The sequence below is a fragment of the Sebastes fasciatus genome, chromosome 19 (genome assembly GCF_043250625.1).
Source record: "Sebastes fasciatus isolate fSebFas1 chromosome 19, fSebFas1.pri, whole genome shotgun sequence".
In the NCBI taxonomy this organism is placed as follows: domain Eukaryota; kingdom Metazoa; phylum Chordata; class Actinopteri; order Perciformes; family Sebastidae; genus Sebastes; species Sebastes fasciatus.
This window is the reverse complement of record NC_133813.1, coordinates 962739-987028: the sequence shown is the minus strand read 5'-3', so window position 1 is coordinate 987028 and position 24290 is coordinate 962739. Positions and strand designations below refer to the sequence as shown.

General features: G+C 39.3%; 3 protein-coding genes across 6 annotated transcripts in view; 2 read left to right on the top strand and 1 right to left on the bottom strand.

The window, feature by feature from the left end:
• Nucleotides 1-105: 105 nt before the first annotated feature.
• On the top strand, nucleotides 106-5452 carry LOC141757297 (molybdopterin synthase catalytic subunit). 3 transcript variants are annotated; one of them, XR_012591616.1, is made up of 5 exons: nucleotides 106-260; nucleotides 1374-1498; nucleotides 2164-2299; nucleotides 3546-3663; nucleotides 3959-3979. XR_012591616.1 is itself a non-coding variant. In XM_074617687.1 (5 exons), the coding sequence occupies exons 2-5, from the start codon at nucleotides 3546-3548 to the stop codon at nucleotides 5408-5410; spliced, it is 486 nt and encodes a 161-aa protein (XP_074473788.1). In that variant the 5' UTR covers nucleotides 2158-2299; the 3' UTR covers nucleotides 5411-5452. The 3 variants fall into 3 exon arrangements, 2 of the variants coding, with proteins under 2 accessions (XP_074473788.1, XP_074473786.1); XM_074617687.1 differs by lacking the exons at nucleotides 106-260; nucleotides 1374-1498 and adding exons at nucleotides 5101-5224; nucleotides 5324-5452 and having other exon boundaries at nucleotides 2158-2299; nucleotides 3959-4115; XM_074617685.1 differs by lacking the exons at nucleotides 106-260; nucleotides 1374-1498 and adding exons at nucleotides 5101-5224; nucleotides 5306-5452 and having other exon boundaries at nucleotides 2158-2299; nucleotides 3959-4115.
• Nucleotides 5453-6062: 610 nt separating this feature from the next.
• On the top strand, nucleotides 6063-19567 carry ugcg (UDP-glucose ceramide glucosyltransferase). The gene is made up of 10 exons (XM_074617684.1): nucleotides 6063-6642; nucleotides 10244-10388; nucleotides 11247-11349; nucleotides 11498-11599; nucleotides 11731-11843; nucleotides 12093-12271; nucleotides 12360-12446; nucleotides 14337-14444; nucleotides 14542-14620; nucleotides 15662-19567. The coding sequence occupies exons 1-10, from the start codon at nucleotides 6545-6547 to the stop codon at nucleotides 15830-15832; spliced, it is 1185 nt and encodes a 394-aa protein (XP_074473785.1). The 5' UTR covers nucleotides 6063-6544; the 3' UTR covers nucleotides 15833-19567.
• Nucleotides 19568-22324: 2757 nt separating this feature from the next.
• The window catches only part of LOC141757295 (polypyrimidine tract-binding protein 3-like), a 12093-nt gene continuing 10127 nt past the window's right edge, over nucleotides 22325-24290 (bottom strand). For both annotated transcript variants that reach the window (XM_074617682.1, XM_074617683.1), the window contains one exon: nucleotides 22325-24290. This exon is cut by the window's right edge and continues 174 nt beyond it. The gene's annotated coding sequence lies outside the window, so the exon portion shown is untranslated.

Genomic DNA, 24290 nt, shown 5'->3' with positions numbered 1-24290 from the left:
ATTATTATTATTATTATTGTTAATAATTATAAAAGAAATATATATTTTTTAATTGTATTTATTTGTTCCTGCCGATCTCCTGCTCCCCCCTCCAGTCCAGTAGGTGGCGGTAATGCACCTTTAAGCTGGTTCGCAAACCGCCAGTAAACACCAAAGAAGAAGAAGACAGTCAGCTGGTAAACAGACGTGTTTTTGGGGAAAAGCTTAAGTTCAGTTTCTTCAGATGTTCACAACCTGCAGACTTCTTCATGAGTGCGCGGGTGAGTTTCACGATGCTTCACTATAAACACGCCTCTCTGACCAGCGTTGTTCTGGGTGAGTAGACACCAGACTCCCTGCACGTCGACTAACGTGACCAGCGTCCACGCAGCGAGAGGAAAAACACGTTTAAAAAGTGTGTTCGCAGGTTTATTAATCAGTAATGTTCAAGCCGAAGTGAAGTCGGGTTATGTTTTGATATGATTAATTATTTTGTAGCTGTTGTTTATGTAAATATGATGTTGTTAGGAGAGGAAATGTTTAAATTTAAAGATATCCAAATGGAGATTCGCTGTAGCTGATATCAGTATCATGGCCGACCAGGTGGACGTTGAGCAGGAAGTCACACACGCACACACGCTCAAACACGCACGCACACACACACACACGCACGCACACACAAACACACTGGTAGAGTCGAGTCTGTCACAGCAGAGGTCCGGGGTCTAGGGACCAGGGTCCGGGGTCCAGGGTCCGGGGACCCGGACCGGTCCACCTAAACCCAGCTGGAGATGCAGCCACACCACACATTAAATATTAATAGTTTACTTCGGTTAACTCCTGATATGAAGCCGATAGAAACCAGGTATACCAAATATTATTACTGTATAACATCATAATAGCAATGCAACTATATAATATAATTGTATAACGTAAATAATGTATTTTTTATAATATAATTTAGAACACTAATATAATTTTCAACACTATAATATAATTTTAGAACATTATAATATAGTTTTACAATATTATAATATAATTTAATAACACTAATATCATTTTATAAAAATGAATAATAATAATAATAAAACATAAATGCAAAAATTAATAAATTAATGAAAAAATAATTCAAAAAAAGAATACATCAATTTAAAATTTTATAGCAATAAATAGAAGACGAGACAACAGAAATTTACTCTAAATCTTAAATGATTAAAATGAAACAAAACACGACATTAATATTTGGGCCTTTCCTCCTGAAATATTAAGACTCTTTAATCAAAATATTCAGAGTTTTTAAATCTAATTATTTCACAATTAATGAGACACATGGGAGAAACAGTCGTCAGATGAACAAAAGCAACTGGCTGTGAAACTAAACTGTTCTTCTTCAGGTGTTTGCGTTGTACTTCGCTAAGAGCGCGGAGCTGACCGGTGTGAAGGAGGAGGAGATCGTTGCCGTGCCAACACCAATCAGCAGCCGGGACCTTTGGAGACTGTTGCTACAGCGACACCCGAGGTACCGCGATGCGTTCACTGTCATCACGATAACATCTGCGAGGTCACCACTCAACATTTTACATGTTTGTTTTATTATTTCATTATTATTATTTTCATTTATTATATTTTTATTTAATATATTTATTTTATTATTTTTATTTATTATATTTTTATTTTATTGTAAGTATTTTATTTATTATTAGTATTTTATGTGTGTTTGCATGTATGGAAGTGTGTCAAAGGCATGTGAAGGTATGTCTGAGGAGAAATAAATCAATCAATAAATGTGTAAATATATGGTAATTGTAATAATGTTGAAAAAATATAAATAAATAATACAAAATATAATTAAATAATAATATAAGTAGTAATAATATAATTATTAATAATAATAAGAAGAAGAACATGAATCAATTAATATTCAGGGCTAATGAAGTCACAGTTTTTAAAGGCAACAACATCATCATGAACATCATCATGAACATCATCAACATATGAGCTGCTGCACAGAGATCAATAACATAAACATAATAAATATGTAGCAGGATCTTTAAATCTGGACGGTGACTGTTGGTTCTTCTTATAATTCAGCATTTTAAGTTGTTGACTGTTGTGATGATTTCCAGAGTTTGTGTGTGTGTGTGTAATGTATGTGTGTGTGTTTTATTGTGTGTGTGTGTGCAGACTGTCCGTCCTGCAGGATCAGGTGGTGTTGGCGGTTTGTCAGCAGTACGTTGCCATCGGCGACCAGGTGGTGACTCTGGGAGACGGGGACGAGGTCGCCGTGGTGCCGCCGCTCAGCGGAGGATAAAGACAGACGGTAAGTTATTGATTGATTGATTGATTGATTGGTTGATCTGAATCAATTAAATATCAATAAGTGTTGCTTCAGATTCATAAAACAACAATAAGGACCTGAGTTATTGTGTTTGATTGAATTTTCTGTGTTTGTCCAACATCAGGAAATTAAAACAATTTTTTATATATATATATATATACAGTATATCTTTTTTTTTAATTTATTTTTTTTAGATTACAAGAATAAGTAATAAAAAAATATATTTTTATAATTCAACATTTAGAGTGAATTGTTGTGTTTGTGTTCGTCCAACGTGATGACATTTAAAAATAAATGATTAAAAAAATATTTGGTTTAATTTTGTTTATTTAAGATTCAGTATTATGTTTTTTCTATTTTCTTCTATTTTTATTTTCCTGTTCCATGTGAGATCACAAGAATAAATGAGAAAAAACAAAAAATATTAAAAAAGTCGTAACATTAATTTTAATTTTGTTAATTTAAGATTCAGTATTAATTTCTATTTTGAGATCACAAGAATAAATGAAAAAAAAAGCCTAAATATTTCACATTAATTTTGTCGTGATTGGTTTAATTTCTAAAATTCAACATTTAGAGTAAATTTTTGTGTTTGTCCAACATGATGAAATGTAAAAAAATATAAAAAATATTTGGTTTAATTTTGTTTATTTATGATTCAGTATTATATTTTTTCTATTTTCTTGTCAGACCTGTTCCACGTGAGATCACAAGAATAAATAAATAAAAAATATATATATATATATTTCAAGAAAAAAGTCGTAACATTAATGTTGTTGTGATTGGTTTCATTTTTATAATTCAACACTTTTTGAGTTCGTCAAACATGATGAAATGTAAAAAAAAAAAAAGATGAAAAATATTTGTATTCATTTTGTTCATTTAAGATTCAGTATTATATTTTTTCTATTTTTTAATAATAATAATAATAATAATTCAACATTTAGAGTAAATGTTTGTGTTTGTGATGAAATGTAAAAAGCGTTTTTGTGTGGAGACGTTTTTCTGGTAATTCTGAGCGATAATTAGATTGAACGGATAGTTGATGGTGATAAATTCTTTATTGTTTATAAACAAACTCAGAACAGACAAACAGTTCTTATAAAACAATGAATGTATGTTTATTATTAGTATTGTCTTTGTTTAATCATTAAAAAGTCTTTGATCAGTATTTAATACGTCACACTCTCTGTGGTGATATTAGTGAACATGACTTTAATTTTCTCAGATGGCCGAGTCAGAGGAACGGAGAGACGTCTTCAAGCTGAGCCGTGATTGGCTGTCAGTACAGGAAGTGGTGGACGCCGTCAGCAGCTCTTCCTGTGGAGCCATTTCAGTATTTATAGGTTCAAATTTTATTTATTAATTATTAATATTATTATTTCTCTCATAACTACAAACTTTTGTTTTAAATGTGAAAATTCTGTATTTTAATATTTTCTTCTTTCACATGTTTCAGATATATTTAACATCTTAATATATTAAATTATTTCATACATAAATTGTGCATGTGTATGTTAGAGAGAGATTTATGAATTTGGAATATTTTATAAAATTAAAATGATTTGAAATACATTTAAAAACTTAAAAAACGTCATTCCATCTTAAATAAATAAAACACCTGTGTGCGTGCGTGTGCAGGTACGACCCGTGAGGACGAGGTGGGCGGCAGGAAGGTGATTGGTCTGGAGTACGAGGCGTACGAGCTCATGGCCCAATCAGAGTTCAGTAAGCTGTGTGCTGACATCAGAGAGCGCTGGCCAACCGTGACGCACGTCTGTGTCCACCACCGCCTGGGGTGAGACCACACGAGACTCCAAGATGGCGTCCGCTCATCTGAATGAATCAATACGTCTATCAATACGTCTACCAATACGTCTATCAATATGTCCACCAATACGTCCATCAATACGTCCACCAACACGTCTACCATAATGTCTATCAATACGTCCACCAATACACCTACCAATACTTCTACCAATACGTCCACCAATACGTCTATCAATAAGTATCAATACGTCTACCAATACGTCCACCAATACGTCCACCAATACGTCTACCAATACGTCTATCAATACGTCTACCAATACGTCTACCAATACGTCTACCAATACGTCCACCAATACGTCTACCAATACGTCTATCAATACGTCTATCAATACGTCCACCAATACGTCTACCAATACGTCTACCAATACGTCCACCAATACGTCCACCAATACGTCTATCAATACGTCTATCAATACGTCTATCAATATGTCCACCAATACGTCCACCAACACGTCTACCATAATGTCTTATCAATACGTCCACCAATACGTCTACCAATACGTCTATCAATACGTCTATCAATACGTCCACCAATACGTCTATCAATACGTCTACCAATACGTCCATCAATAAGTCTATCAATACGTCCACCAATACGTCCATCAATACGTCCACCAATACGTCTATCAATACGTCTATCAATACGTCCACCAATACGTCCATCAATAAGTCTATCAATACGTCCACCAATACGTCCACCAATACGTCCATCAATAAGTCTACCAATACGTCTATTAATACGTCTATCAGTTCATTTATCAGTTCGTCCATGGGTGAGACGCTAACGCTAACTGTTGACGCTAACTGTTAACGTGCTAACTGTTAACGCGCTAACTGTTAATGCTAACTGTTAATGCTAACTGTGGTAAACCTAAAGAGGTGGTCTAATGAGGCATTATTGATTAGTTTGAATTATTGATTGGTGTAACTCACCTTTGAACTTCCTCTCTCAGGTGGGTGAAGGTGGGCGAGGCCAGTGTTGCCATGGCGATCTCGTCTCCTCATCGCCAGGACGGCCAGCAGGCGATCCGGCACTGCATCGAGCAGCTGAAGGCCAACATCCCCATCTGGAAGAAGGTAACAGATGTTTTCAGCCGCTGCAGCACAACATCCAGACTGATGTTATTGATCATAATGTTATTGATTATTGATTGACAGGAAGTTTACGACACGCAGGAGGCGAGCTGGAAGGAGAACGCCGAGTGTTCGTGGGCCGCTCGCAGCAAACGTCATCCTGCTACGTCCTCCACAGAGAACGTCTGAGCTGCAGATTATTAATAAAACACTGAATTTATTAAGTTTGAATCAGATGTTGTTTGTGGTGTGAATGAGCTCTCTATTATAACTCATGAACTGTGTTTCTGATTGTTAAATCTGTTGGATCTGACAGGTTGTTCTCTGACAGCCCATCTCAGAGGGGAATATTGATCTTTTTACTGCACTCATCTGAGAGCAGGAGTTACCGGTTAGTTTGCAGTATTATGAGAGAAGTTTTTGTTTGTACCAACAAGTTCAGCTATCAGCCGTCAGATACAGTGAGTCCTGATCTGAAGTCCATCCTGTCAGGGACAAGACTCAAAGATGGTGTACGCACATCTGAAAGAATCAATATGTCTACCAATTCTATCACTACGTCTACCAATATGTCTATCAATTCTATCAATACGTCTACCAATAAGTCTACCAATAATTCTACCAATAGGTCTACCAATATGTCTATCAGTACACCTACCCATTCTACCAATAAGTCTACCAATACGTCTACCTAGTCTACCAATAGCCCCATCAGTGATGTGGTGGAAACTCTGTTCCATGGAACACCAGATTAAATGATAGTAATAATAGTTCCTCTGACTCACCTGTGTGGGCGGAGCATATCAGGTAACTTCATCACACCTCCGGCTCAGGTGATTTCCTGAGCAACAGGTTCGTCATGCAGCTCTGTCAGATTTCCTTCCAAGAAATTACAACTCATACTCTCTCACGGAGTTCAATTTAACAATGTAACAGTGAAACATCCAGTTTACTGTTCCGGAGCGACCAACAGTTCAAACACTGCTTTTATTCTGAAGGACAGCGGAAGTGGTTTGTTTGCTGTTGCTACCCGCCCCCGCCCCCCCGGTAGGTCAGCTGACCGTCGGCCGGTCTGGTGACTGATTGTCAAACCGCCGCAGCTCCACCGAACCCAACCGTGACCCGGACCCCCGTTACCCGTTACCCCGGTACCGGGCCTCCTGATCCGGACTGCCGCTCCGCCCCGCTGCCCGCTGGAGGCTCCGCTCCGAGGCTCCGAGGCTCCGAGGCTCTGAGGCTGGGCAGCTGGTCCGTTCTCCCGGAGCCTGAGTGACCCGCAGCCGGCCCGCCGCCTCCAGAGGACCGGAGGACCGGAGGAGCGTCATGGCTCTGCTGGAGCTCTGCATGCAGGGACTCGCCCTGTTCGGCTTCATCCTGTTCGGCGTCCTCTGGATGATGCACCTGATGTCCATCATCTATGTGTGAGTCCACTGAGCTAAGATATGCTAGGCTAGGCTAGGCTAGGCTAACCCCAGCTAGCATGTCCATCATCTATGTATGAGTCCACTTGGCTTGGCTAGGCTAGGCTTAGCTAAGCTAAGCTAGGCTAGGCTAGCTGAGCTGCTCCTGTTTCCTGTTTCTGTGTTTATTTTAACTTCTTTGTTATTTTCGAGATGAAACACAAACAGAAGACATGTTGAGTTCCTCTGCGGGTTCTGAATGTGTGACAGCAGATAAAACCTCCGGTTCTGGAGGTTCTGTTGGGTTAGGGTTCCTGCTAACAGAGCTAACAGAGCTAACCGGGTAGCTCTGCTAGTTCGTTCCGCTCACTGGAGCTCTATGTATGTATATATATATGTATATATAATATATATATGTATATATATATATTATATATATTAGATATAGACACATAGTAGCACTCGATCCCGTACAGTTCTACATGTTACGGTTTAGAATGGCTTTAGTCCACTAACGGTGCAAACAGCAACATAAAGTGTTGTTGGAATGAATACATAGTAATTGTAGATTAAAGAACTCTGTCCTAGATGTACTTATAGTTTGGTAGTGAGTCGTTTGGTGCAGTGGAGGTTTGGCAGGATACATGTTGTTGGGCAACATGGGTTCTTCCAGTAACTCTTTCTCAGTTGGTCCGGTAAGTGTGACTCATTTACTGCTTTAAATGAACTTTCTATCACATGATGTGGGTTTGAGATGTTGAATTACACAAACAGAACCTGGAAAGACATGAAAATGGATTTGGTTGTATAGACTGAATTGATGCTTTAATTACCAGATATGACCTGAGATTCCTGGACAGCTCCTGAAAGGTCATTGACCTTTTGGCAGAATGAGAGAATCAGAATTCATCTTGAATTCATCTTGTCTGTCTGTCTGTCTGTCTGTCTGTCTGTCTGTCTGTCTGCCTGCCTGCCTGCCTGCCTGTCTGTCTGTCTGTCTGTCTGCCTGTCTGTCTGTCTGTCTGTCTGTCTCTGTCTGCCTGCCTGCCTGTCTGTCTGTCTCTCTGTCTGTCTGTCTGTCTGTCTGTCTGTCTGTCTGTCTGTCTCTCTGTCTGTCTGTCTGTCTCTCTGTCTGTCTGTCTGTCTGTCTGTCTCTCTGTCTGTCTGTCTGTCTGTCTGCCTGCCTGTCTGTCTGTCTCTCTCTGTCTGTCTGTCTGCCTGCCTGTCTGTCTGTCTGTCTGTCTGTCTGTCTGTTTGTTAAGCTGCACAGAAAAACCCACTTATTTCTGTTAAACATAACATTTCCTTTGTTTAGACTGTAATTCTCTGGGGGACTTTAAAAGATTACAGGATTTTCTGAAGTATCCAGAACGTTTAACGACCCTCCAGATCTGCTGACTCTGTTACTGGGAAGCAGATTTAATAAAACTCCTTTGAGTCTGAGAATTAAAATACTAATGAAAATATGTAAACGTTGAGTTTTTAAGCACATTCTCCCACAGATACAAACATGTTTTATAGAGCTGTTGAAGTTCTAAGAATATAACTATCACGTGTTTGGTCGGGTCTTTTTCAGCCTGTTTTCACACTTAATACAAATAAACCAGAAGCTCGTTGATAAAAACCAACCGGTCAGAAAGAAAACAGAAAACAGCCGGTCAGTTTTCCTACCTTCAGTATGTTCGCGTTGCACAATGTTAGATACACTTGGGAGGCTCCCTCGAGACATAAGACGTCAATATCACTGTTATCAATTCATTTTCAAATGTAATAACTTTAACTATCCTGATTGTCTAAAGCCATTTTTTGTTCCTTATACATCAATTATTCACTAAGAGGCTCTGATCAGATCCTCTTTACAGAAGTTGGTAAAAAAGCCTGATTGTTACGGGCTCCTTCTCATTAGAACAAGTTACACTTAAATATTAGTTCTGTCATTATACTATTTATATAAAAATGTTTTGATTTCTCATCTTAAAATTATGACGGAGTATTATTAAAAAAATTAATCTGAGATTTAATAAAGTAAAAATATGAGAATAAAGTCATAAGTTTATGAGAGAATAAGTTGTAATATTATGAGAATAAAGTGATAATATTATAAAGTAGTAATTGTACATGTTATTTTAGAGGGTAAATAGTGTGAAAATGAGGAACATGGAGCATCTTGTGAAGTTCTACTTTAGTTTCGGTTTCACTAATAACCAAATAGTTCATCTTCTGACTCATCAGCAGCACATTTTCATCAGGATCAGGACCTGGAAGAGATTGTGAAAGAAACTGAGTTTATTCAGAAGAAAGAATCACACGGACCTGACGGAGGAACGGACTCTTTAGAGGAGGAGGAAATTACTCTTTTCCTTGTAAAGTTACGACATTATTCTCGTAATATTACTACTTTATTTTTCTTGAAATAGTATGACTTCATTCTCAGATTTGTATTCCTTCAATGTGTCCGTAATACTCTGTCGTATTAAATAGACCGCCAATGCTTTCAGTAAGGCTGTCACTGTTCCCCTCTGTATTTAAGGATTGGTCATTGATTGAGTCTACGGTTGTACTCCTTCCTATTTTAATATTATTATTATTTTACTTATTGTCCCATAGTTATTTAGTTTATTTATTTAGTACTGTTCTGTTGTGTTTGTTGCGACCCTGTTGAAAACGAGATGATGCATCTCAACAGGTTTATCCTGTTATATATAATAATGTCCTCTGATGCAATGTGAACGCCAGCCAGGCAACAGCCAATCACGTTCATCTTAACACCCACAGAAACACAGTTGTTTCCTGTTGGCTCCGCGAGAGGAGTGACAATCACTTCCTGTTATTTCACAGTCTGTCGTTTGATTAATCTGCTGTATGGCTGCCATATACAGTATATATATATATATATATATACTGTATATATCTATATATAGATATAGATATATATCTATATCTATATATACTGTATATCTCTATCTCTTCAGTCTGTGGCTGCATTTAGTGATTATTTTCATTATTGATTAATCTGCCGATTATTTTTCACAATGAATTATTTTTTCTAAAATTATGGAGGACGAAACCTGTCAAATTAAAGAATAAATTAATAAAATACTTGATAAATAAATGTCATTAAATGTAGCAAAAAATTATATTAAAAATAAATGTAGCCATCAATTAATTGATAAAATGTGACATAAATTTATATTTCTGTTTTATTTATTTATTTATCTTTCTATTATTCCCTTATTTATTTACTCTTCTGTTTAAATTTCCCTTTTATTTATTTATGTATTTATTTTTTTTATTTTTAAATGTATATATTTATTTTTGCGTTTATTTTTTATTTATTCATCTATATTTGAATTTATTTATTAATTTATTTTTGCGTATCTTTTTATTTGTTTTATACTTATTTTTAAATGCATGTATTTCTGTATTTAGTATACAGTGATATTGTAACGGTCTCTGATGGTTCCACTCTGTCACGGTGTAAATGATCACATCCTTCAATCACAATATACATCCTGTGTTTCACTGAAACACAATCAATCAGACCAAGAACGTTTCTTGCTTTCCTGATGTAGTTGCTGCTGACCCCTGACCTCTGAACTTTCTGTGTCTCGGTCCCTTTCAGGCGTCTCCACCACCACAAGAAAAGGTCGGAGGTCAAACAGCCGTTTGTGACGCTGGCAGGAGTTTCTCTGCTGAAGCCGCTGAAGGGCGTCGACCCGAACCTGATCTCCAACCTGGAGACCTTTTTTACTCTGGATTACCCCAAGGTGACATTGACTACCCCCCCACTGTAGTTGTCCAAACTAATAGGGATGCACCGATTCCCGATACTGCTATCAGTATCAGGTCCGATACTGTGCTCATGTACTCGTACTCGCAAAACGGCTCCGATACCACTTTACGGCGGCGTGACGTTAACCTCTCGTCACCATCTTTCGGGTCTTATCCTTCTCTTTATAGATCCATCGTCCTATCACACGCTCCACCTCCCTGACGGTGCGGGTGAGACGGGCCGGTGGTGAACCCGACCCTCACTTTCATTGGGCCACGGGGTTTTGCTTGCACCCTTTGACCTGCGCGTGCGAGTGATCCGTGTTTCAAGACGGGTCGGGTGGGTTGCAGACATCGCCGCATACCCCTGGCGCCTTTTACGTGGGTGGAGCCCCGCCCCTGAGGACAGTCCTCCCCGGTCGACAGTCACACCGGGAGCAGGGGGCCCCGTCCCTCCCCGGCGGGGAGCGAGGGCGCAGCGAGCACTTTGTCCACGGCCCCGGGAAGCACCTTCACCCCGAGCCTTTCCAAGCCGACCTAGAGCCGGTGGCGGCGCACCGCCTCGTATGCGGGACTCCCCAGCCTGCCGTGAGTCGCTCACACCCTCCAGCTGGCTGTTAACGAGGCTCTTTAGGCACAGAGAAGTACTCGTATCGGTACTCGTATCGGTACTCAGTATCGGTACTCGGTATCGGAGAGTACCCACATGTAAGAACTTGTACTCGGTCTGATAAACGGTGGTATCGGTGCATCCCTACAAACTACCATCGATGGCCCAAAGCTACAAACCAGCTGAACCTGGGGTGTTTCCAGGCGTTGATTTGTACTGTAATTTGAACATGTTTGTGTTTCAGTATGAGATCCTGCTGTGCGTTCAGGACCAAGATGATCCAGCTGTTGACGTCTGTAAAAAGTTGTTGGGCAAATATCCCAACGTAGACGCTCGATTATTCATCGGTGAGAAAAGACTCATTCAACGTACTGTATCCCGTATCGGGTTTAATCTGTGGTCATGTCCTCTGGTAGCATCTAACCACATCTAACTCACTTCCTTTAGTCCTTAGATAGCAGCTAATGTTAGCATGGGGTGTTCTTTGGTTTTCAGGGGGGAAGAAAGTTGGAATCAACCCCAAGATCAACAACCTGATGCCGGGCTATGAAGGAGCCAAATACGGCCTGGTCTGGATCTGTGACAGCGGCATCATAGGTCCGGAGAGTCGGGTTTAGTTTTCACCAACATACAAACTTTACACACTGAGAGATGGTCACTGAGAATACTAACTGTGTGTGTGCGTGTGCGTGTGCGTGTGCGTGTGCGTGTGCGTGTGTGTGTCACAGTGAAACCCGACACCCTGACAGATCTGACCAATCAGATGACAGAGAAGGTGGGATTGGTCCACGGGTTGCCATACGTCGCAGACCGCCAAGGCTTCGCCGCCACACTGGAGCAGGTAAGGCTAACAAGCTAGCATCATGCTAAGTCTGGTTTCCATTTAGCGAGCAGATACCAACGCTAATGTGTGAAATGATGTGTTTAAATGCTATTTAGCACTAGCCTCTAAGCTAATGTCTCAGTGCTAACATTGCTAATGCATGTATTGTATTTTAAAATGACATCTTCTTTATTATTATTAGTTATTTTATAGTGTTTATTCTCTGTTTGATAATGCTAACAGATGCTAATGCTAACGTGTTGTCAGGTGTATTTCGGGACGTCCCACCCTCGCTCCTACATCTCGGCTAACGTGACGGGGATAAAGTGTGTGACGGGGATGTCGTGTCTGATGAGGAAGGACGTGTTGGATCAAGCCGGCGGATTGGTCGCCTTCGCTCAGTACATCGCCGAGGATTACTTCATGGCTAAAGCCATCGCCGACAGGTTAGCACGTTAGCATTAGCACCCGTTGAGTTGTGCGTTTATTCTAAAGTGAAATAAAAACGGATCGTTTGTTGCCGTCTCTCCTCAGAGGCTGGAAGTTCTCCATGGCGACGCAGGTGGCGCTGCAGAATTCTGGGTCGTACTCTATCGGCCAGTTCCAGTCCCGCATGATCAGGTGACCTCATATCTCTTCATCTGATTGGCTGTTTATTATTCATATTGAAGGGTTCAGGGCCGTCAAGCAATCCGTTCTAAATGAACCTTAAAGGGAGATTAGTCCAGTATTTAATCCTCTTATCAACATGGGAGTGGACAAATATGCTGCTTTATGTAAATGTATGTATATATTTATTACTGTAAATCAATGAACAACACAAATCAATAACAGATATTGATCCAGAAACCCTCACAGGTACTGCATTTAGCATAAAACAATATGCTCCAATCATAACATGGCAAACTGCAGCCCAACAGGCAACAACAGCTGTCAGTGTGTCAGTGTGCTGACTTGACTATGACTTGCCCCAAACTGCATGTGATGATCATAAAGTGGGCATGTCTGTAAAGGGGAGACTCGTGGGTACCCATAGAACCCATTTACATTCACTGATCTGGAGGTCAGAGGTCAAGGGACCTCTTTGAACATGGACATGACAGTTTTTCCTCTCCAACATTTAGTGTTAGTTTGCAGCGTTATTTAACCTCCTTCATGACCAGCTAGTCTGACCTGGTTGGTACCGATGGATTCATCAGGTTTTATAGTTTCACATGACTTTGCTTCTTTCTTCTTTGACTTTTTTTTCCAAACATTTTTCCAACTTTTTTGTTTTTTTCTCAACACTTTCCCGACTTTTTTTTCCCCAACATTTTTCCTACTGGTTTTTTTTCCCAACATTTTTCGAATTTTTTTCCCAACATTTTTTTTCCCCAACATTTTCCCGACTTTTATTTTTCCGACTTTTTTTCCCAACATTTTCCCCACTTTTTTTTTTTCCAACATTTTTCAGATTTATTTTTTTCCAACATTTTTTTTGCCAATTTTCAGATTTTTTTAAAGACATTTTTCTGGCTTTTCAGACATTTTTGGAACGTTATTTAACCCCCTTCATGACCAGCTCGTATGACATGGTTGGTACTGATGGATTCATCAGGTTTTATAGTTTCACATGATACCAGTATCTGACTTTGCTTCTTTCTTTTCGGACTTTTTTTTCCAAACATTTTTCCGACTACTTTCTCAACATTTTCCCGACTTTTTTTTCGCAACATTTTTGCGACTTTTTTCCCCCCAACATTTTCCTCACTTTTTTTCCCCCAACATTTTTCTGACTTTTTTTATTTTCGCAACATTTTTGCGACTTTTTTCCCCCCCAACATTTCCCTGACTTTTTTTTTCCCCCAACATTTTCCTGACTTTTTTTTCCCCAACATTTTTCTGAATTTTTTTTTTTCCCCAACATTTTTCCGAATTTTTTTCGGAAGAATTTGGGACATTTTTTTGCCTTTTTTTTTTTTTTTTTGCCAATTTTCAGACTTTTTTAAAGACATTTTTCTGGCTTTTCAGACATTTTTGGAGCGTTATTTAACCTCCTTCATGTCGAGTTAGTCTGACCTGGTTGGTACCGATGGATTCATCAGGTTCTACAGTTTCAGATGATTTCAGGATCTTCTCTCTAACTTTAAAACTGAGCCGCTACGACCTCGGAAAGATCGAATGCGTTAAAGGAATTGGAGTTGTAAAACGATTTTGCGTTATTAACTTTGACAGTCCTAAAATATATATTTCAAATTATGATGTCATATATTTGTGGAGTTTTTATGTGATTATATCTTAAAGTATTGTGATGGCCTAAATGTTCGTGTGAAAATGATTTGTGTATAAATTCTAGTATTTGTTATAGTTATAGTTATTCCTCCAGATTGACGTATTATTTCTGTTAGATGACTGTATTAATTTGAATGTGGTGATTAAATGTATTATTATTTTTCTTAAGATATAGTTCTCTTGTGTATCTGTGAGAGTTAATATTAATAATATTAATAAAGTTGTGTTTGACGTGTTCAGGTGGACGAAGCTGAGGATCAACATGCTTCCCGGCACCGTGCTGGAGCCCGTCTCCGAGTGCTTCCTGGCCAGCCTCATCATCGGCTGGGCCGCTCATTACGTGTTCAGGTACGCCACCGGACGCCTGCTGCTGCTCTGTGATTGGCTGTCAGACAGCTTAGAGAGCGGGGCAGTGTAAAGATAATGTATTGTGTGTGTGTTGCAGGTGGGACATGATGGTGTTCTTCATGTGTCACTGTCTCGCCTGGTTCATCTCTGATTACATCCAGCTGACGGGTGTTCAGGTACTCGCACACAATTACATGCTTTTATTTTGAAAGGACGACTTTCAAGCAAAATGATTATTAATTAAATTATGAACACAAACATTTACCTGCTTGACACTTACATTTATTTTAGACTATTATTTTGTCAGGGTGTCTTCAAGGGTGGTTTTTTCACCTCCTCGCCGCCGCCGTCGCCGCGTTTTCAGGTCATCCGCCCGTCCGTCCAGACCGTTTTAGTGAACGTGCTATCTCAGGAGCGCCGGCAGGGAATTTCTTCAAATTTGGCACCAACGTCCACCTGGACTCCAGGATGAACGGATTAGAACTGTTTGGTCAAAGGTCAAAGGTCACCGTGACGTCCATCCGTCCCAGGAGTCTCAGGAGTCGTGTTACATTGGGCACAAACGTCTTCTCGGCTTCAAGGACGAACGGATTAGAACAGTTTGGTCAAAGGTCACCGTGACCTCACAAAACACGTTTTTGTCCGTAACTCAAGAATTCATCCGCTAATTAATAAATTGATAAATTGATAACGATTTCACACGAACGTCTGACAGGAAAAACGTGAGTAAACTGCCCGGTTACGTCTAGTTGTACTTTATAAACATGATATTTTATATCTGTGTACCATAACATATATTTATACATTTATATTTGGGTTTTATAAAGTTTATAAAATAAAGAGAAAAAAATCGAAAATTAAATTAAAAACAAGAAAATATTCAAAATTACATATAATATATATATATATATATTATATATATATATAGTATACTGTATATACAAATTACATAAGAAATAAATAGGAAAAGGTTAAATAAAGGTTATAAATGTGTTATATTTTAGACTGTGACTGATAAATAGAATAAAATACTAAAATTAAATTAAAAACTAAAAATACATTAAAAACAGAATTATATAATAAATAAATAAATAAATATAAGAAACAAATATAAAAGTGTTAAATAAAAAGTTGTAAATGTGTCATATTATAATATATTGTCAGACTGTGACTGATTGGTTATTGATTGGTTATTGATGGATGACATCATCCTGCAGGGCGGCCCGCTGTGCTTCTCCAAGCTGGACTTCGCGGTGGCGTGGTTCATCAGGGAGTCGATGGCGGTGCAGATCTTCCTCTCGGCTCTGTGGGACCCGACCATCAGCTGGAGGACCGGACGCTACCGGCTGCGCTGCGGCGGCACCGCCGAGGAGATCCTCGACGTGTAGTTACCACGGCAACCGGATGCACACCTTCCTCCTCCTCCTCTTCATCGTGATCGCGGAGAGGAAGAGGAGGAGGAGGAGGAAGAAGAAGAGGAAGAGGAGGAGACGAGAGGAAGAGACTGATGTTTATTTGTTTTTGATTTTTTTATGAGAAAAACTGAAGAATGTGTGTTTGTTGCGTGTGTGTGTGTGTGTGTGTGTGTATGTTTGTGTGTTTTTAACTATTTATGTTCCTTTTGGTGCTAAACTAAATGATGCCAGAAGAAGCCAATGAGAGCACCGGATAGATGAGACGGGGGGTGGGCGGGGGGCATCGCACTGAGTCGTCTGATCTTTGATCAGAGAAAATCAATCAACCAATCAGGAGAGAGGAGGCAGAATCCTCTCTCCTGATTGGCTTCTGAGAGTTTCATGAAGTTTTATATGGAAATTAAAATAAGTGCAGATGAAAGAGACGTTTAATCTCCACTGAGTACTTTCTGTTATGAATAGATGGTTTTGAGATATTGAATGTGAGCGTTGCTGCGGTGCTGATTCACCGTAACGTTTCCATAACGTTCCCTCAGAACCTCTACTGATGGTCTCAGTGCTAGAACAGTATTCAGTGGCGGTTGAAGTCCTCCGTCAGGTCTTCTGTTCACTTATTTGCTTTCATAGTTTTTGCAATGAGAAAATAATAATTATTTATTATATCAGATTTTTGGCCAAAAAACAAAAGAGGCGACAAATCTTTAATCTTTGACGCGTTGACAGAGAAAAACCAACCGGAGACGTTTTCTTGTGTTTGAGACGTCCATGAGGACGACAGCCGGGTTCGGACCTTCTGACGGGTTTCAGGAACGTCTCTGATCGCTCAAACGCAGAACTCACACGGAGAACCAGAGATGTTCTGATACCGGCTTTCTCCTTCCTGATACTACAGATGTGACGCTGAGGAAACGTTCCCACCGCTTAATAAACTGGTGACATCACCGCTGTTACCGACCACAGCGGACGTTTTACAGGACAAGATGGCGGTCGACATGTGTAGCGAGCTGACTGATCTTTACCGTCGGGTGGTGGTGTGTCCGGTCTCTCCGGTGGAGCTTTCGACGCATTTCAGACCGAGTACAAGCACTTACATTTGAGTACTCTCCGATACGAGTACTTCTCTGAGCCTAAAGAGCCTCGTTCACAGCCAGCTGGAGGGTGTGAGCGACACACGGCAGGCTGGGGAGTCCCGCACACGAGGCGCTGCGCCGCCACCGGCTCTAGGTCGGCTTGGAAAGGCTCGGGGTGAAGGTGGCTCTCGGCCGCAGCTTTACAGCGCTCCCTGCCCGGACCTCGCTGCACCGTGGTCAAAGGGCTCGCTGCGTCCTCTCCCTGCCGGGGAGGGACGGGGCTCCCTGCTCCCGCTGCGACTGTCGACCGTCTGTCCTCAGTGAGCCCCGACCATGTCGTGCCGCGGCCCACGTAAAAGGCTCCAGGGGTCTGTGGCGATGTCGACAACCCACCCGACCCGTCTTCAAACACGGACCAAGGAGTCTAACATACGCGCGAGTCAGAGGGTGTAAGAAAAACCCCGTGGCGTGATGAAAGTGAGGGCTGGCGCGCGTTTCTAAATGAGAACCAAAGGTTGGTCTCCGATCGTTCCTCTGATGAAGAGAAACCAGACGAGTGTCTCAGTTCTGGTTCAGAATGTGAATCATCTCCTGATTATTAGATTAATGTCAGTAATCATAACAAGAAGATGTCTCAGTTAGTTTCCTCTGTTCTTCAGTTTGACGGAGGATCAGTCAGCCGACGAGGAGAGAGAATGAACTCCAATCTGTTCGGATCGTTTTTGTCTTAAAAAGAACAAAACAGTTTCATTTTGCAGAAGACGACTGCGTTTACTAAAATAACTATAACTGTCTTCTGTTTCTCATAATTACAAAATTAGTTATCAAGTAAATATAAAACAATATATAATATGATAACGACGTCTTTATTATGAAATCATCACACAAAGAGAAAACGGAACCTTTTAACAAACAAACTAAAGTTTAACTTTTATTAAATCTGTGTTATAATTATTAGGGCTGTCAATCCTTAAAATATGAAATCACACAATTTTTAATCTGTTCTAAATGAACCTTAAAGGGAGATTTAAAATCCTCTTATCAACATGGGAGTGGACAAATATGCTGCTTTATGTAAATGTATGTATATTTATTATAGTAAATCAGTTTATCCTCTCCAACATTTAGTGTCAGTTCAGAGCGTTATTTAACTCCTTCATGACCAGCTAGTCTGACCTGGTTGGTACCGATGGATTCATCAGGTTTATAGTTTACTATGATACCAGGATCTTCACTCTAGCTTTACAACTGAGCCGCTACGACCTAAAAAAGTTATTGCGTTAAAGAAATTAGTGACGTTAAATCAAATGTGCGTTAACGTGTTATTATCACGTTAACGTTGACAGCCCTAATAATTATGAAACGCATCTTAAAACTACTTTATCTGGTCTGAACTTTTTGTTTCATAGTTACAAAACTAATAAAAAAATAACTCATAATTACGACGACTTTATTTTGTGAGTAAGAAATCGGTGATTGTAACAAAAATCAGATAATTACGTGATTTTTTTTATCTCGTAATTACAAAATAATTGTAGAAGGAGTAAAAATCTGTATCGTAGTTAAAAACAGGAACTCTACGAGACGTCGTTAAAGGGGCTGTTAGTAAGAATCATAATGTCTTGTTAACAGCTTCATCTGTGTCCGGTAAGTCAACTAAAGTCAGCGTCCTGTTGCTGGCGCTTGTGCTCGCTCTACATAGACATGAAGGAGCATCGCTCAACACAGTGAGGAGACACACGTCAGCTAAAAGCACAATATCACTCTATATTTCAGCTGCTTGGCAGTAATGTTAGCTGACCAGACCAAGGTCTCTCCATGAATCAATGCTGATCCTAGTGTTGGCTTTTTTCAGCGGAGACACACGCGAGCGACCGTGAGACACCGACCAGCAATGATTTATACGTTAAGAAGTTACTTACAGTCCCTTTAATAGACCCCAACACGTCTTCAGTGAAACGAGAGAACGAGCCGTGACAGAAACAAAGATTGGCCAATGAGATCAGAGAATTTTTGTTAAGTTGTAAATCTAATTAGTTTTGTATTTTTTCTCTCTATATATATATACATATATATATATATTATTTTTTTGTTAAGTTGTTACTCCCCCCCGATAAAAGTAAAGAGTTAAACCCGATTCAGCACTGAATGAACTCTCCAGTATTCTGTGACGCTTAACGGTCGCTGCATTTCATGAGATTCACAAAACATCCAATAAAACACAGGACCAAATATAGAAACTATAAAATGACAAAAAAATAAATAAATCACATTTCTGAGTCTAAACACTGTACACTGTGTGTGTGTGTGCGTGTGTGTGCGTGCGTGCGTGCGTGTGTGCGTGGACGATCACAGGTGTTTTTTTAAAGCTGTGTTGCTTCACTGTTAGCCATTAGCTGTTAGCGTAGCCACGTGGGGCGGGGGTGTGGGTGGGGGGGGGTTTGGTTGATGACGTCAGCTTTGAGTCGGACGAACCTCTGTCGCCGTCGTCCGATTGGATCGTTAGGATTCTTTATTTGTTTATTGTTGTATTTCTTTTTTTTATTACAAATATCTGCTGTAGTCTGCGAAGCGACCAATCACAGCTGAGGATTGCGTCAACACAGGAACAATAAAGTTTTATCCTTTCAAAGCTGAACTTTAAAATGTGCTGGTTTGTTGAGAATGTGTCTCGCAATCTGATTGGCTGGCTGGACAGACGGTGGGCGGGGCTTGCAGAGACCGAAGACAGCCATTGGTTGTCAGATTATTTATTTATTCAGTGACTCATGCTACAACTTCCTGTCACACTTTCAGAATAAATAAAAATTAAATCAAGCACAGATCCCCCCCCCCATGCACTGGTATTAATATTAAAAAATATTCCATATAATAATAACAACAATAGTCCTACCTTCTCCCACAATGCACCACAAGTACTTTACATTCATTAGCATAGAAAAACAGGAACATTCAGGTACAAAAGGGGGAATTTGGGTAAAATGGATAACGATGTGAACCCGTTTTAATTCACTAAAAACATGTTGAACATATTCTGATATTTCTGAAGGAGTTTCAAATACTTCTAACAATTTTTAGATTTCAATAATTTCAATTACTGTCGAGACTGTTTTATGTTTTCATGTTACAAGTAACAATACTTCTAAAGTTACAGTATCGAGTACGCAACATACAAGACATGTTGCTTTACATGCACAAGTATTATAACGTGTTACATACAATGTAGTAGTATTTAATATGTAACATGTATGATGTTTTAAAATACATACAAGTATTATAACATGTTACAACACTTATAACAAGTATTGTAACGTTTATACAAGGTTGAAAAATACAAGTATGTTACGTTATAATACTACATTTGACAATACATGTACTTTAGCATGTAGTGTATGTTATTACATACTTGTATTTAACACACAAGTATAATACATTACAAGCAATAACTTAACATTAGTATACAAGTGTAACGTACTTGTATCTGCATACTTTCAACATGTAATTATGGTCATTATAGATAATATACATATTGTAACATGTATACTACCATGTATGCAAGATACAAACTAGTGTGTAACATATTACAATACTTTAAATTACAAGTATTGTCACTTTGTTCCAGGTAGTAACTTACGCATTGCAGTATTGTTATGTGTAACAAGTGTTACAAGTATGTAAGATTCAAGTTTACAGGTATTTAACATGTTTCATGATACAGTACGTACAATTACACTATTCATTGAGTTATAAGTACTGTCACCTGTTACGAGTGGTAATTTACAAATGACAGTACTTGTAACATGTACACCTGTAACTTGTTACGACTTCACAATACATGTAAAATGTTCACTGTTACTTGAACCATGTTACATGTTACAACATGTTACAAGTGTAACAACATCGTGTTACATGTTACAAATGTAATGTAACATCACATCAACATGTTTCATGTGTAACGTCACATCATGTTACAATATGTTACAAATGTAACGTAACATCATGTTTCATGTTACAAGTGTAACATGTTTCATGTTACAAATGTAACATCATGTTACAACATGTTACAAATGTAATGTAACATCATGTTACAACATGTTACAAGTGTAACAACATCGTGTTACATGTTACAAATGTAACGTAACATCACATCAACATGTTTCATGTGTAACGTCACATCATGTTACAACATGTTACAAGTGTAACATCGTGTTACATGTTACAAATGTAACGTAACATCACAGCAACATGTTTCATGTGTAACGTCACATCATGTTACAACATGTTACAAGTGTAACAACATCGTGTTACATGTTACAAGTGTAACATCATCGTGTTACATGTTACAAGTGTAACAACATCGTGTTACATGTTACAAGTGTAACGTAACATCACATCAACATGTTACAAATGTAACGTCACATCATGTTTCATGTTACAACAAGTTACAAGTGTAACATTGTTAATGTGCTGTTTTATTAGTCAGGTTTTAAAACGTAAAACATTTTCAACATGTTTTCTTGCAGTGAATCAGCAGCGCTTCCCAACAAGAACAGTATCGTAAAGTTCTGAAATGCCTGCTGGGATATCTAACAAAGAGTGGGCAGAGCTATGAGGTAAAAGATTCTTTAATTAATTAATTAACCCTTCCTTTGGTTTTAATTGATTGTTGTTTTCATTGATGGGATATGATAAGTTCACATGTAGCCCTGAAACAGGATGTGATGTCACAAAAAAACGACTTTCACTTCATGTGAAACCAGTAACCTTTTTACCTGAAATGTGAAGACATGAAAACATAAATATTTACATAACTTTACGTTAAAGAATATGTTTTGTGTGTACGGAGAAAAAACTTAAATACTGGGAAGTAAAAAAAAAAAAAAAAAGTTTGGAAAGCCATTTAAACAGGAAGTGATGTCATAATGGAAGAATGAGTTGGTCCAATTAAAAGGCACGCAAACTTTGGTTTGGTTGACCTCGCCACCCACTTTTTTTCAAGGCTTCGTTATCACCAAATTTAATTTAAAACATTTTCAGACGTTTTGCTGTTGCAAAATAATTACATAAAAATTTAAATCAAAATATTTTGAATATTTTTGCTGATTTTATGTCTGCTGTCACGCTGCGTTTTATTGATAAACAAACCAAAAATGTAAACCAAGCTAAGCTCAGCCGCCGCCTCCTTCACAATATTTAATATGTATATATTTAATATTTAACCCAATCAGCTCCGGTCGGGAGGTCAGAGGTCAGAGGTCAGAAGGCAAACTGGGAATCGGCAGCTTCCTGTTTTTTGTGGCTTTTTTTTCCTGTTTAAAGAAAATCAACACCAAAAATCCAATAACATAAAATTAAAATAAAAACTAAGTAAAGGTTTAAAAAAACAAGAGCTGGATTTGAATTAAATATATATTTTAATAGAAAAAAAAGAAGGTGGGACATTTGAAGATCAACCAATCACAGCTCAGCTTGATACACACAAATATATATACACACACGTATAAATACACACACACACACACACACACGCAGGTACGACAGGTGGGCGGGACGTCGAAAGCATTACCTATGTCATGTTTTACAGTATAAACACATTCATGATTAAAAAACCTTCCCCAAAATATATAAACCAACAATACGACATAAAATCATTTTCAACTAACTAAGTGAAAAACTTGTACAAAAAAATCAAGTCAGATCAAAACAACCCGCCACCAGAACTCCACCAAAACTCCACGTAAAAAATAAATAACAACCAGCAGAATAATTCAGAAAATAAGGCACAGAAGAAGGTCGGTTGAGATCGCAGCCAGCTAAAGTTCTACAGTCGTAACAATAATAATGATAATAATAATTTAAGTCAAAACAGTAGCATGAAGTGCCGTTGAGAAAGGCACGTCGCTGAGGATTCAAAGATCTGTAAACCATCGAAAGCCTTTGCCCAAAACTGCCGATTTCAATGAGCTTTTGTTAAAGTTGTTTTCCAGAAGTTCATTAAAGAGGCAGAATTAAAAAAATTAACAATAAAAAATGGACTCAATTAAAAAAACTCAGACAATGATTAAAATATTAATGATTTCATTTTGCTTTTACAGTAAAAAATAACCTCAATAAATAAAGATTTACTGGTTTTATTTTTATCCATGCTGAGTAACTTTAAATATTAAAAAAAACAAAATAAAGAAAAATAAAATTTAAAATGTTTCCATTATTTTGGGGATTTTGAGAAAAAGCAGTTTTTAATTAAACATTTAGACAAAAAAAAAAGTTTAACTCACAATAGCGCCTTGTTGGGACTCCACTACCCACAATGCATTGCTACTGGGAGCTCAGTCTGCTCAGGAATGATGTGCTCTGTAACCTCTGTAACCATGGCAACGCCCACCGCCGTGTTGGGACATCATCTGTGATGTCAGAGTGTTTAATAGGCACAGAAAGCTCGGTGGTGTCGGGGCTCTCCCATTGGTCGGTTTGTTCCCACCATCAGCCAATCAGAGGCCCTGAAGTCAAAGGTCAAAGGTCAGATAAAAGGGTTGGAGGGAGACTCGGAGGTCAGATGGTGGACTTGGAGAAGGAGACTCGGAGGTCAGATGGTGGACTAGGAGAGGGAGACTCAGAGGTCAGATGGTGGACTAGGAGAAGGAGACTCGGAGGTCAGATGGTGGACTTGGAGAAGGAGACTCGGAGGTCAGATGGTGGACTAGGAGAGGGAGACTCGGAGGTCAGATGGTGGACTAGGAGAGGGAGACTCGGAGGTCAGATGGTGGACTAGGAGAGGGAGACTCGGAGGTCAGATGGTGGACTTGGAGAAGGAGACTCGGAGGTCAGATGGTGGACTTGGAGAAGGAGACTCGGAGGTCAGATGGTGGACTAGGAGAGGGAGACTCGGAGGTCAGATGGTGGACTTGGAGAAGGAGACTCGGAGGTCAGATGGTGGACTAGGAGAGGGAGACTCGGAGGTCAGATGGTGGACTTGGAGAAGGAGACTCGGAGGTCAGATGGTGGACTTGGAGAAGGAGACTCGGAGGTCAGATGGTGGACTTGGAGAAGGAGACTCGGAGGTCAGATGGTGGACTTGGAGAAGGAGACTCGGAGGTCAGATGGTGGACTTGGAGAAGGAGACTCGGAGGTCAGATGGTGGACTTGGAGAAGGAGACTCGGAGGTCAGATGGTGGACTAGGAGAGGGAGACTCGGAGGTCAGATGGTGGACTTGGAGAAGGAGACTCGGAGGTCAAATGGTGGACTTGGAGAAGGAGACTCGGAGGTCAGATGGTGGACTTGGAGAGGGAGACTCGGAGGTCAGATGGTGGACTTGGAGAAGGAGACTCGGAGGTCAAATGGTGGACTTGGAGAAGGAGAC